This window comes from Psammomys obesus, unplaced genomic scaffold (genome assembly GCF_907164565.1).
Source record: "Psammomys obesus unplaced genomic scaffold, mPsaObe1.curated_primary_1811, whole genome shotgun sequence".
In the NCBI taxonomy this organism is placed as follows: domain Eukaryota; kingdom Metazoa; phylum Chordata; class Mammalia; order Rodentia; family Muridae; genus Psammomys; species Psammomys obesus.
Genome location: NW_026590062.1, coordinates 22,695,216 through 22,709,812, shown reverse-complemented (window position 1 = coordinate 22,709,812; position 14,597 = coordinate 22,695,216). Strand labels below are relative to the sequence as shown.

Sequence of the window (14,597 nt, the reverse complement as noted above, 5' to 3'; positions counted from 1 at the left end):
TGGCTCTGAAGGCCCCACTCCCTCTCTGAGGATCTACCGGCAGTAACTACCAGTAAGGTACACAAGCTTTGTAAAAAAAAAAAACAAAAAAACAAAAAAAAAAAAACAAAAAAACAAAACTTTAATCTGCTTCTGTAAGCAACTTTAATGAAACTCATTGGATCACAAAAATAGCAAATAAAATCTAAGAAAATAAAAGTGAAAAATAAAAAAGGGCTAGAGAAATGGCCAAGCCAGATAATCCAAATTCAACGCGCAGGAAGGAGACAACCAACTCCCTTAAGCTGTCTGTCCTCCACATACATGCAAGCACATGCCCCTAGCCCACACTTAAACAAATAAACATATGTAGTTAAATTAAAGAAAAAAACAAGAGCGACATAGAGGCTGGAGCCTGGACAAGAGTATTTCTAGGAAAGCAACCTGCGCAGCCCCGGTGGGTGAGCTGGAACTACAACTCCCGGCCGCCTTTGGCCTAGTGGCTCCACGGGATTGGGCCTTCCTCCATAGGGCGGGGCTTGAGAGGCCAGCCTTCCGCTGTTGCCAGGGGAGACCGCCGCAGGAAGGCGGAAATTGCCGAGGCAGGCGGAGAGTGCCGAGGCGCCGCGCGGGAAGGTGCCGTGGCCATGGCGGCCCCGGGGCCCGCGAGTCGCTTCTGGTGCTCGTGTCCCGAGGTGCCTTCCGCCACGTTCTTCACCGCCCTGCTCTCGTTGCTGGTGTCGGGTCCCCGCCTGTTCCTGCTGCAGCAGCCTCTGGCGCCCTCGGAGTTGTCTCTGCGCTCCGAGGCCCTGCGCAACTGGCAAGGTGAGCAGGGGCTGGGCGGGGATGGCGTGCTTCCTCATCCCGGGACGCCCCATCCTTGAGTCCAGCCTCACCGCCAGCCAACCCCGGCCTCCGTGCCTATCTCATTTCAACCCACTTGGAGCTCCAGCATGTCTTGCCCAAAGCCTCATCACATCGTTTCCGTCAATTCCTTCCTTACCCCAGGTCCATGCATTCTTTGAGCTCGAGGGTGAACACCCTTCCTGCACCTCTCCCGCTTTATAAACACAGACCGCGCCCGCTGACGGCCTGCGCCCCAGAGGAACAAACCAAATGTCCCTCACTTTCCGCGTGACAGTTGAACTTCGTCTGTTGTCACCTCTGTGAATGGCTTTTCCTCTTGGGTCTAGAATTTTTTACCTTAATCCCGACTCTTAATCCTAGCTTGTGGTAGGCGCCCCTGGTAAAGTGTATGTTTTCTCGGGGGATAGAAGTTTCTCAGACCAGTAAGTCTGTAATCATCCTTTTGTAAGGACAGGATTCCTAGTCTTTGTTTCTTCCTCATTCCTTCCTGGGAAATCCCGGTTGCTCCTAATGCAACCGAGGCCTGTGCATTTATTTCCTGTAATTCTCACGGCGATTTCATGACAGGCCATATTAAATTGCCTGTTTACCAGAAACTGAGGCTGAATACAAAGAACCACAGGGCTAATACATTATAATAATGAGATAGCGTTTTAAAAAAATATTTGTTTATGTATGAATGCTCTGTCTGCATGTACACGTGCATGCCAGAAGAGGGCATCAGATCTCCTTATAGATGGTTATGAGCCACCATGTGGTTGCTGGGAATTGAACTCGGGATCTCAGGGAGAGCAGACAGTGCTCTTAACCTCAGAGCCATCTCTCCAGCAACCCCAGCTGGAGATGTATGATGTTTTAGAACTGCGGCTTTGGGTATATATCCTGACATCTTTATATAGATAGATATATACATATGTGAGTTATTTATATGCAAGTCATTTATTTGTATGCATATGTGGAGGTCAGAGGACAACTTGATGGGAGTCTTTCCTTCTCCCATGTGGATCCTGGGAATCAAACTCAGGTCTTGGGGCTTGGCAGCAAACCTCTTTATCCGTTGAGTCATCTCATCAGCTCCCTAAATCTTAGAGAGTTACTTGTAGAATCTTTTCATATTTACTTTTAAACTTTCAATTTGGGACGTATCCAGCAAATAATGAAGGCTTCGGGAAATAGTCTGACAAGGTTATGGTCTCCTGCTTACAGCTGAAACTTTCTCCCCGTGTGTTGGATACATGCAGCAGGTCTTACAGTCACCAAAATGCCAGTCCAGGTGAGGCACGCACCCTCTTTGTTTCCTTTGAAACAGGGTCTTGCTATTTATTTAGATCAGAATGGCCAGAACTCATTACGTAGCCCAGGCTGGCCTCAAGCCCACAATCCTCCTGCCTCAGCCTCCTGAGTACTAGGACACAGTGTACCACTATGCTTACTTAACCCTATTTGTCTGAATGTAGAACTCATGAACAGGTAGAGATATGGTTACATAAAGGGGCTGTTGAAGGGCCTCAAGTCTATTTTTTTTAAGAGTTATTTATTATTTATACAACATTCTACCTGTAAACCAAATCTTACTATAGATGGTTATGAGCCACCATGTGGTTGCTGGGAATTGAACTCAGGACTTTTGGAAGAACAGCAAGTATTCTTAACCTCTGAGCCATCACTCCAGCCCCCCAAGTCTATTTTTTTAATGAGGAAATTAAAGCTATGAGGATATGGACCTTGGATTTAACTGAGCCCAGGTAGTCTTACACTCATAAGAATGACACCATCACTTCATCAGTCTCGCTCTTTCATCCTAAGGTCTCTCTCAGCCCACAGAAATAGATAAGTACATCAGAGAACCTCGTGTGGTGATGTATGCCTTTGATCCTAGCACTGGACAGGCAGAGGCAGGCAGAGGCAAGAAGATCTACTTGGTGAGACCCTGCCTCAAGCAAACAAACAAAAGCACATTAGAGAGAGCCTTATAAAGTGGCTCAGCAGGTAAAGTCACTGGCCACCAATCACAAGAACTGGAGTTTGATCCCTGAGACCCACATGGTAGAACTCACTCCTGTGTGTTTCCCTCTGAACTCCATGGGGTGTGGTGTCACCAACATGCACTCCCACAAATAAATAAATATGTGATTTTTAAAGAATTATGCATGTTAGCAACAATTTGTATTTAGAAAAAAAATAAAAGTATAAACCAAAGAGGATGACAAACACCTGCCGTCTCAGCGCTCAGTAAGTCTGAGGCAGGAAGATCTGGCCAGCCTAGAATAAGGATCAAAACTTTGTCTCAAAAAAAAAAAGTGGTGACTTGCACTTATAATCCCAGCCCTCAGATAACAGGAGCCAGCCTGGTCTACATAGGAATTTATAGACCAAACAGTGGTGAAACCTTGTCTCAATGGAGAGAGAGAAAAGGACTTTTCTTTGCATCTTATGGCTGCACCAGTAAAGCTGAAAAAGCACTCTTAACTTCTAATATTATTCTAACAATATTCTAATAACATTATTAAGGATAACTTTATAGTCCTCATAAGCCACAAAGTAATTCATGGTCGTCCCCCCACCAACAGCCTCTGTAGAAGGAGAGGCCAGAATTACAGCCGAGGAGATGGGCGTGCGCACAGTGTTACGTGATGCCCACCCAGTCTACCCTGAAGCTCTTACAGTTAATTTACTACCCTCAGACTGCCCAGCGAGATCGGTCAGTATCAAATCTGAAAAAGGGCTGGAGAGCTGGCTTAGCAGTTAAGAGAACTTGCTGCTTTTGCAGAGTTCCAAGTCTTGTTCCTAGCACTCTGCCTGGGGCAGCTCACAACTGCCTATGCCTCCAGCTCCAGGGCAGCCAGCATCCTCCTCTGGCCTCCTCAGGCACCTACATACAAGTGACATCTATGGATACACAAAAATAGAAATAAATCTTTAAAAGAAAACCTAAAATAGTGTTATAAAGCATTTGACAAGTTCAGAAATCCACTCCAGTTTTCAAATTACCCTTTTCACACATAGAAATCAGTCTTGATAACCTCTGCCTAAGAGCTGGGAAAGAATGGAGACGTCATTATATTCCTAAGCTTTGGATCATGGGAACTGGTCTTGACAGTTCCAGCCTTCCAGCTCCAGCCAGGAAGGAATGGAGACTATATTATATACTTATGCCTTGAGTCATGGGCACAATTCTCACTTTGCTGTTGCATTTTTGTTTTTTTAATTTTGAGACAGGAGCCCAGGTAGTTCAAGCTGGCTTCAAACTCACAGTGTAGCAGAGAATGACCTTCTGATCTTTCTCTACTCCTGAATGCTGGCGTCATAGGTGTGTACCACCACTTCCTGTGTGAGGTGCCAATGGTGCTAATAATGGAACCCAGGGCTTTGTATGTGCTAGCCAAGTACCCTACCAACTGAGCCACAGCCCAGCTTCAGCTTCTCCCTCCCTGCTGGCGTGGAACCTGTCGAATGAGCCCTGCCTTGGACTCCTGACCTGAACCCTCTTTCAGTTTACAGGCTGGTGACCTACATCTTCGTCTACGAGAATCCGGTCTCCCTGCTCTGTGGCGCCATCATCATCTGCCGCTTTGCTGGCAACTTCGAGAGGGCCGTGGGCACCGTCCGCCATTGCTTCTTCACCTTGCTCTTTACCCTCTTCTCTGCCATCGTTTACCTCTCATTTGAGTCAGTGTCGTCATTGTCTAAGCTGGGTGAGGTGGAGGACGCCAGAGGCTTCACTCCTGTAGCTTTCGCCATGCTGGGAGTCACCTCCGTCCGCTCTCGGATGAAACGGGCCCTGGTGTTCGGTGTGGTGGTGCCTTCCATCCTCGTGCCTTGGCTGCTTCTGGGCGCCTCCTGGCTCATTCCTCAGACCTCCTTCCTGAGTAACGTCTCTGGTCTTTTGATCGGCCTATCATGTATCCTTCCTGTTAGGGAACTGCAGACTAAAGCTGCACCAGAGGGAAAACCCACCTGGAGAGCGTGGGGTGTCGGGTACACGGTCTTGGGCTCCTACACAAACAGCCTGAGCTTTGGCTCCAGCTTGGAAAACCCCAAAGCCTTGGTCAGCTCTCTGGCCCAGAACTCATCTGGAAAATTCAAGTATGGTTGCCTGGCCAGGCCAGCTCAGCACAGCCAGTTAGCAATTTGAGCTAAACTGTACCAGCCTTTTTTCTTCTTGCCAACTGAGGTGTAATCTACTCATCTAACTATAGTGTGAGGTCTCATTGGAAGAGGGCTAGGCATATGGCTGCCTCAATAAAGCCTTCGAGAAAGCTTGAGGACACATTCAGAGCCGTTTGACTTTTGACTTACACCCTAACCCCTGCCCTGTGGAGGTGAAGACTGGTAAGCCTCTAAGGCTCACTGGCCTGCTAGCCTGGCCTAGTGTGGTGAATTCCAGATCAAGCAGTTCCCAAGGGTCAACACCCAGGGTTGGCCACTGGCCTCCACACACAGGCACTCACACAGGGGATCATGGGACGAATCTGAGACACCGTCATCTGGGGACTTTCACGGAAGGGTTAAGAAACAGACCTTGGCTTTTTGATGTTTTGTTCTATTTTTGCTGAATTAATGGTATCGGCCCAGAGCATTGTGCATGATTGACAGGCACTCTACCTCTGAGCTACATCCCAGCTCTGTTTTTTTGTTTTTTCCTCAGAGGGAGAGGTGTTGTAACAGGTTCTTGTTATAAGGCCTAGGCTAGCTACACCTGGTACCACACCCCAATTACAAATTCCTTGTGCCCACTTTTTTAAATTATTTATTTTAAAAATATTTGTGCACCTGCTTGCTGGCCCTCGAGGCCGGAAGACGGTATCGGGTTCCCTGGAATGGAGTTCAGATGGTGGTGAGTCGCCATGTGGGTGCTGGGAACTGAATTGGAAGAGCACTTTGCACTCTTCACTGTGGAGCCGTCTTTAGATCTCCTGGCCTCAGAAGGTTCTTGAGACAGGGTCTCACTATGTATTCTGGCTATCCTAGAACTCACTATGTAGACCAGGCTGGCCTCAGATTCAGAGATCTCCCCACCTCCACCCTCCCAGATTAGAGGTGTCGGTGTGTGCACCACACCCGGCTTGCCTCTGGAGTAGCTGGGATTGCAGCCTGATATTTTCATTGTCCATTTTCGGCAGGGCTGGTGCCCAACCTAGGCCCTCTGCTGTGTCAGCCCGGCCATCCTGAGCTCCCTGACAGCACTGCTCTTACTGGCAGTTAGGGGTTGAGCCTTCCTAATGAGGACTCTGAGTTCCAGAAGGCTTCAAAGTCTGAAAATCTTGAGCGTGAACACGACAGATGGAACATACTGCTCTTGGCCTGACTCTCTAAATTGAAGTAAGAATATAGGTGGACCCGAAATCTGTGTAAAATTACCTCAGGCTGCTGAGGTGAAACCTGTGGATTTTGTCTACGAAGCATTCAAGTAACTGTAAGACCTGGGGTACCTGATGTGAAGTCTTGCATAAGGAATAATCAGTCTGTGTGCACCCCGTGGTGCAGGCATAGAAGAGATGCGCAGTATTTACTGAACGGCTAGTAAGGTGGCCAGCGGGGAAAAATGACTGCTGCCAGGAGCTCGATCCTGAGACCTCATGATTCCAAATTCATAAAGTTGTTCTCCAAAGCCCCTCATACACTCACACACACACTGGCACACTAACACCCGTGTGCATGTACACACAGAATAGAGTAAGTGTAATTAATATTTATTGAAGGGTATATGAAACAGGTTGTACCTTTGTAGCTGTGCAGGCAGTGATGGACCAAAAAAGATGGTGACCAATGGAGAAGCAGCGTTGAAACTTGCCGTGGTGTGTATGCCTCTAATCCCAGCACTGAGGATTTGAGGTAGGAAGGTTGTAAGGGTTTGGGGGGGGGGAGCATTGTTTTGTTTAAGACAGAGTTTCTTTGTGTAGTCTTGGCTGTCCTGGACTTGCCTTGTAGGCCAGGCTGGCCTCAAACTCACAGAGATCCACCTGGCTCTGCTTCCTCAAGTGCTGGGATTACAGGTGTGCACCACCACATCTGGCTCAGAGGCTTGTAAGTTTGAGACCAGACTAGGCTACATATGTCTCCCTCCATGCTCAACAAAAGGCCATTTGAAGTTTGTTCAGTCACACACACAAATCAAAACTCCTTTGATTTGGAGCAAAAGTCCAGGAGTCTCTGCATTATAGTATGACTGTCTTGTGGTTGGAAGGCTCAGGGGGTATGTGAGAATTCTAACACACACCACACATTGCATTGTTCCTTTTGAAGAAATGGTTCAGCTCTCTGCAGAGACTGACACATAAAGCCTAGAAGCCAAGTCCACATAGGGCTCATCAGCTGCCTCCCTCTGTCCTGTTGCCTTCAATTTTGCTTAATACACCCACCTCAGATGGCCTCACCTACTGCTACTCCCTTGACCTCTCTGAGCGAGTAGCCCTGAAACTTGATCAGAAGTTCCCCTTCAGCATCATGAGGAGGATTCCCCTGTTCAAGTACATCTCAGGTTCTTCTGCTGAAAGAAGAGCAGCCCAGAGCCGGAAGTAAGTGATGGATTCCCTCGCCTTCTTGATTGCATGATTGGTTTCAGTGCTGGGGGTAGGACCCATGACCTTCCCCACACTAGTTGGGTGCTCTGCCACTGTGCTAACGCCCACCGTTGGATTTGTGAGTCGGTATCATAGAAAGCCAGGGTTGGCTTTGAACTCAGGAGGCTCCTGTCTGTTCCTCTCAGATGCCAGGCTGTAGGTATAATCCCCACAGCCAGCTCTCAGTCTCATTTCCAAGAGCAACTGCAAAGCCAGTAAAAGCTGTGGCTGATTCACCTTGGAGAATAAAGGAGGGGGTACACAGCTTCTCAGCTATGTGCAGCTAAGGGTTGTAGTTCTGTTCAGCATAGTGCCCCTGCCTAGAATCCCCCAGTGAGGGGCTAGGATATGGCTCAGTGCAGAGCACCTGCCTGGAATCCCCCAGTGAGGGGCTGGGGTGTGGCTCAGTGGTAGAGCCCCTGCCTAGAATTCCCCAGTGAGGGGCTGTAGATCATTGTAGAGCCCCTGCCTAGAATCCCCCAGTGATGGGGTTGGGGTGTGGCTCAGTGGTAGAGCACTTACCTAATTCACAGGAGGCCCTGGATTCCAGCACTGCAAATAAGGGAAGAAAATTTGTGCACATGTATCTTCTGCCCTGTGTGAAAAGAAACCAAGTATGAGTGGCCAAAGACACTTGCATGTAATTCTGAGTGATTTGTGGCTAGGTAATATTCTTAAACACTGTTCAGTCAGCAAACACTGCAGGTAGCGCTGGGCTGTGACAGTTAGCCATGCTTAGACAGTCTGCTCAGTAGGTGACAGGGCAAGAGAGACCTGACAGGAGAGTTTCTTGGCTCCCCTATGAGAGCAGGTGAGGATGACTTTTTTTTTTTTCCAGTCTGGGCTTGTTTGCTGTTAAAAAACTGCTGGGCAAGCCGCCAGAGCATATGGGCCTCACACATTCTTTATAAGAGAGGCCCAAGAGAACAAGTGTTCCCAGGTAACACAGGGTCCAGGGAAGAGCCTGGAGTGACCTAGGGTCTCCGGCCCACAAGTTCTCTTTTCCATACTTCCTCTGCTGCTTGTGTTATATCCACTGTGTCCCCTCCGGGACTGTAGAGTTCCAGCACTTCCCTACTGTGCTGCCAGAGGGGGCCCGTGCTGAGAAATGAGCCCTGCACTGGTCTTTTCTGCCCTCTCTAGGCGGTGGGGTGTGTTTTCCCTCTGTTCCCAATGTCTGCAGCAAGCATTGTTGAACTGGAATAATTTGGTTTGGGCTGTTTTGTTTATTTTGAGACAGGGTCTCAAGCAGCCCTACCCTTCCTCAATAGCTATGTAGCCAAAATGAGCCTGAACTGCTGCTGCCTCCACCTCAGTGCTGGGGATCACAGGCATGTGCCCCCATGTCCAATGTATGAGGGCCCAGAGGTGGAGCCTAGGGCCTTGTGCACATTGGGCAAGCGCTTTACCAACTAAGCCATATTTCCAGGCTCTTTTTGAGCAATGTTTAAAGCAAAGGGAAAAAGCACGGCATGGTCCTGCTGAGGCAGGAGGATTTGAAGCTGGAGGCAAGCCTGAGCTACTTAGTGAAACCCTACCTCAGCTCACCACATCTAAAGAAGCCAAGGGCTGGGGTGTGGCTCAGTGGTAGAAAGTGTGCCTGGTGTGCAGGATTCTCCTAGCAACTTGGTAGGCTTTAGAGCTATAGACTTCTCCCTCAACAGGTCCCCTGTGTGACAGCAATAGAGTGGTTCATAAGCCCCAGCTCACATACTTCTGGTGAAAGGAGCTGCCCTCAAGAACAGAAGGGGCTAGAGAGATGGCTCAGTGGTTAAGAACACTGGCTGCTCTTCCAGAAGTCCTGAGTTCAATTCCCAGCACCCACATAATGGCTAACAACCATCTGTTATATGATCTGATTCCCTCTTCTGGTGCGCATGAAAATAGTATACTTACATACATAAAAAAAATAATATTTTTTTAAAAACACAGAAAAAAATTCTACTTGCCCACGGGGAAGCTGTGTCACTGGTGCCAGGTCTGGTCCTGGACAGATGTGAGTTGCGTAGCCCATTGTGTTCTTTCTCCGTTCCTCTTGTGGCTGGTGGTCGCTGGTTGCCAAGACCAGCTAGCATCAGAACAGAACATGATGTCTCAGGTGTCCTCACAGGGTCACGGAGAGCATTACGACAGGACACTGTTTATTTTAGTGCGCAGCCATGTGGGTTGTTTTGACTGATTGCTCTTGTTCAGGTTGGTTTGGCTTAGAGTTTGGCTGTTTTGTTTGTTGTAATAAAAATGTGTTTTTCCATAGAGGCACTTGAATAAAGCTAAAGTAAGTTCACTCCTCTCGCTACCCCTGGGAGGAACACAAAACACATTTCAAAAACAATACTGTGTTTTAAAGAAACAGGTCACAAGACTCTTGTTTTCTTGGAGTTTTCTCACACGGCTCCATTCTTGGACTGTGTTCCAAGGAGTGTGCACGCATGCCTCGAATGCATTAGTCCCTGGACACTGTACAGGCGGGCACGGTGGCTCATGCCTGTAAGGCCCCACCATGGCCTGGAATCCAGTGTTCTGAAGGTACTAACAGGAGGAGCCACAGTTCAAGGTCATTCTTAGAAACACTGAGAATTTGAGGAAGTCTGAGCTATGTGAGACCCTGGCTTCCACCCCACAAAGTCACCCTTTCTCCTCCTCACCTAGTGCTGCCTATGGCCCCATCCATGTTCTTTTTTTTTTTTTTTTTTTTTTATATTTATTTATTAGGGGCTGGAGAGATGGCTCAGAGGTTAAGAGCACTGGATACTCTTCCAAAGGTCCTGAGTTCAATTCCCAGCAGCCACATGGTGGCTCACAACCATCTATAATGAGATCTGGTGTCCTCTTCTGTCATGCAGGTGTACATGGAGATAGAACATTGTATACATAATAAATAAAAATAAATCTTTAAAAAAAAGATTTGTTTATTATGTATACAGTATTCTGCCAGCATGTACACCTGCACACCAGAAAAAAATACCAGATCTCATCAATAGATGGCTGTGAGCTACCATGTGGTTACTGGGAATTGAACTCAGGACCTTTGGAAAAACAGTCAGCGCCCTTAACTGCTGAGCCACCTCTCCAGTCCCCCATCCACCCTTTTATCTCAGGAAATGACACTGTACCTTGTCCCTGCCAACAGTGAGTGTCTTCTCTCTTATTCCTTCCTAGGCTGAACCCTGCACCTGGCTCCTACCCCACACAGAGTTGTCACCCTCATGTGACTCCCAGTCATCCTGTCACCCAGATGCAGCATGCCAATGGCCAGAAACTGGCTTCCTGGCCTTCGGGGTACATGCCTAGTCTGCCTCCATACCAGCCTGCCTCCGGCCTGTGTTCAATGCAGAACCACTTTAGCCCTAACCCCGGCCCTTCCAGTGTGTTCCCAGCCTCTGCAGGGACCTCCCAGGGAGTGCAGCCTCCCTCCCCCATCAGCTGTACTGGCACTGTGTATTCTGGAGCACTGGGCTCCGGGGCTGCAGGCTCCAAGGATTCTTCCAAGGTCACCATGCCCTAGCTAGTTTGCAGGGGGACTCCCATGATGTTGGACAGAGAAAGGTCCTATCTGAGAATTTCTTAAGTAATATTTATTGAAGCCAGGTCATGCCGGCCTGTCATCCCAGGTGCTTGGGAGGTTGAAGCCAATAGATCAAAAGATCAAGGCCTGCCTGGGCTCTAGATTAAGTTCAAGGCCAGCCTAGGATATGTGTAACAAGACTCTATTTCAGAATTAATAAAAATGGCTGGAACTGGGCCTCTGTGGTAGGGTATAAGACCCTGGGTCTTCAGCTCTACCAAAAAGAAAAAGAAAATATTTATTGAATACCTCTATTCAGCTCTGTTGAGTAAATGTCCCTATGTCTATGTCATTTCCCTTCAAGGCAGCTCTAGAAAGTCAAGTTTAGTGATCTAGCTTTCAGAAGCAGGAAGTAAGACATCATGGGGATGTCTCACCATGATGTCTTAGCTATGATCAAGGCTGGATCAGAGGTTGAAGGTCATCCCCAGCTACACAGTGGGTTTGAGGCCAGCCTCTGTACATGAGAAGACATGCTGGGGTTTCTGCAGTCATGAGGCTCCAAAGGCACTGTTGGGTCTCTTGCTTCCTGATTCAGTGTCCTGAACATGGTTGTCGTTGGCTGCCAGAGACGTGCCAGCCCTACCCATCCTTCTCAGTGCCTGTGGGTTCTTGCTTGTATCTGGTGTGTCTGTGTACAGGGCAGTCTGTGTAACATTGTCGTCCCCACAACATCCCTGTCCTGACTTCTGCCAGTGGTGCCCCATGGCAATGTGCTGGTAATCCACCCTGGTATGTCACCTTTCTATAAAAAACAGCCTCCACCCTGCCAATGCTGTGTGACTTATTTGTGTTTGGCCCAGGGTGGGTAGTGACTTGAGCAACAGCAATGGGCATGGTGACAAAGAGGTGTGAGGACCAGGATCACATCAAGTCTGTATGTGCTCGGGACCACAGTGAGGACCTGACTTGGAAAAGATAAGGTAGAAATTTGATCAACCCAGAAGTTGGTACAGCAAGTTAGTAAGACTGTCTGAAAAAAAAATTTTTTTAAATAAAAAGCTGGGCATAGTAGCACATGCCTTTAATCTCATCACTTGAGAGACAAAAACAGCAGACCTCTTGAATTTGAAGGCTGCCTGGTCTAGGTAGCAAGTTCCAGGGCATCCCGGAGTACATAGTGAGACTCTGTCTCTAAAGATAAAAGGCCAGTAGTGCCTGCCTTTAAGCCCAGCACTTGGGAGGCAGGGCGTGTAGGTAGATCTCTAAGGTCAGCCTGGTTCACATGAGCAGTTCAGGGCTCCAGGTGTGGCTCAGTGGCAGAGTAAGCACAATGCCTAGCATACAGGTGGTCCTGGGCTCCACCTCCAATCCTGGGGGTGGGGCTCCATATCTACACAGGTGGTTTAGATGTGGCCCATGGCCTTCACTTCAGGAGCTATAAGACCTGCTCTGGGCTGCCTCTGAGGGTCCTAGGTATTCCAGCACAGATGATACCTTACCCCAGCCCACTCCTCCAGAGAAGGTAGTCTGAAGATGGGCACACCCAAGTGGCCTTGGAAGCCCAAGCAAAAAGTCAATATGACGTGACTGAAGATGCCAGACCTGGATTAAGAAACTGAGTTCACAACCAAGGAACCAGGTGACCAAGTGGCAGCTGAATTCAGTGGGGACACAGCGCTGCAATCTGATGGGGCCTGAGGGTTTAGGCTCTGGCCATACCTGGCGTCTTAGCTGTAGTGGCACTTCCTGAATAAGACAGATGCCTGTTCTTAGGTATGGTCCCTCCACTCCAGTGTGGAGGCTAGGGGTGTGATGGCTACTTTTTCTTCACTGGGTAGGCTTGTGTGTCCCTGGGTTCTCTGGCCTTCCTACACAGAGTGGCTCACAGGCTAGAGCTGTGAGCACCAAGCACAGATTCCCTGGCAGCTGTGCTGTGAGAGTCATCAGGTCATCCCGTGTGCCCCAGCCTCTGGCTTTACTGATTGGCTCCAGAGATGCGGAGGAATTGAGCAGACAATGGCAAAGCTGAACTCCAGTGTCCCATACTGGCTGTCCCACCCTGACTGACTGCACCTAGATTTCCATTCTCTAGTCTTTTCCATGACCTGGAAGCAATTTGCAGGCAGCCAGGAGCTAGGTGAGAGTGGAACTGTTTCTTAGAGCCTGGCCCCCAGGTCCTGTTACTTGCCTGCAAGCAGCCTTTACCTGTTTTCATTGCAAATCTACCTCCCTTGGAGCTCTGGTTTGCAATCTCAGCGGCTGCCCTGAGCTATGATCTGTCTGTATGTGGATAATCTCCATGTGTTCTACAATAAGCCTTAGAGCTTAGGGGATCCCAACTCCCCATTTGCCAAAACGTGTCTCATGTCAGCAAGCCATGAGACCTGGCTGGGGGCAGAGATAAACCATGAAAATATTTGCAGGGGACACGAGTGCAGGCCTGCCATTTGATAAATGTTTGTCAAACAAGAAAGTTCAGGGCTGCTCAGATCAGTGAGGAAATGAAGAAATTTTTAAAAACTGCTGAAATCTGGAAGATGGCCCAGTGGGTAAAGGGTGAGGGCTTGACCCTGGATTCCCCCACACCGCCATTGAAAAACAACCAGTCATGGCCATGGGTCCCTGGAAGCCTGGTGCTGGTGCTGGTGCTGGCGGTTGGATTTCTGGAACTAGCTGGCTGGCTGGCCAGTGTAGCCAGAATCATGACCTCCGGGTTCAGTGAGAGACCCTGTTTCAAAAAGCAAGGTGAAGAGCAGCTGAAGACACCCCCATCTCAACCTCTGGCCTCCAATGCCCACAAATGCATGCACGTACCCACAGACCCCAGGTGCTAAAGAATGGTCATGGGGCTGTAGCTCAGTGGTAGTGGACATATCTAGAGAGCTCAGTTCCATCCTGGCACTGGAGGAGAAAAAGCATTCAACTAGCATGTTGACGGACACTTTTAATCACATTGATAGTGGGGATGAGAAAGAAGGATTTTGAGAACCAGGGATTTGGGGCTACATAGTGTTCTAACCCTTCCAGGAAAGGAAAAACCTTGACCTCTGTTGACTCAGCCTACGGGAATGTTGTCCTCTGACTCAAACCTCTGTCCTATCAACTCACATCTCAGGCAAGGCAGGACCAAGGAGCCAGGAAGGGCTTAGCAGATATCAGTTTGCCCAGCTTGCCAGCTCGGGTCTGCAGAGAGGCAGGGCACTGACCTGGGTGTCCTGGAGCTGCTGCAGAAAAAAGATTCAGCCTTTTTCTGCCCCAGCTTCAGCCAAAGGGAAGCAGATCTCCAGACAGAGAATGACAGGCGAAGGTGAGAACCAAGCCTGAAGCCAGCACTGCTAATAAAAGCATGGAGTCTGGGGGACAGGCAGGCAAGCAGGGAGTGGAAGAGAAGTGGGCTAGCTCCAGGCTCAGACAGTGAAAGTGGACAGGTGGGAGAAGAAGCCTAGAACTCAGTGACTGGCCGCACAGGGTGGTTACTGGGCTGAGTCTGGATTTTCTTCTCGGGAGTCCAGGCCTCCTTTCTGTCTAAAGGTCACGTGGATGAGATTGTCAGCCGGAGTAGAGAGTGTTCCCATAATCAGTGAGGGCTTTTCCAGTCATGAACAAACCACATCCTTGACCACAAAAAAAAAAAAAAAGAATAGCAGATTGAGCCTGCATGCTGGCAGAGACTTGGCTAG

The 14,597-nt window shown here is 48.8% G+C and overlaps 1 protein-coding gene across 1 annotated transcript; it reads left to right on the top strand.

Moving 5' to 3' along the window:
* Window positions 1–565: 565 nt before the first annotated feature.
* Rhbdd2 (rhomboid domain containing 2) lies at window positions 566–11,747 on the top strand. Its single transcript, XM_055605781.1, has 4 exons — window positions 566–804; window positions 4,341–4,748; window positions 7,214–7,364; window positions 10,569–11,747. Exons 1-4 carry the CDS (start codon window positions 627–629, stop codon window positions 10,912–10,914), a joined length of 1,083 nt encoding a protein of 360 aa, XP_055461756.1. The 5' UTR covers window positions 566–626; the 3' UTR covers window positions 10,915–11,747.
* Window positions 11,748–14,597: the final 2,850 nt, after the last annotated feature.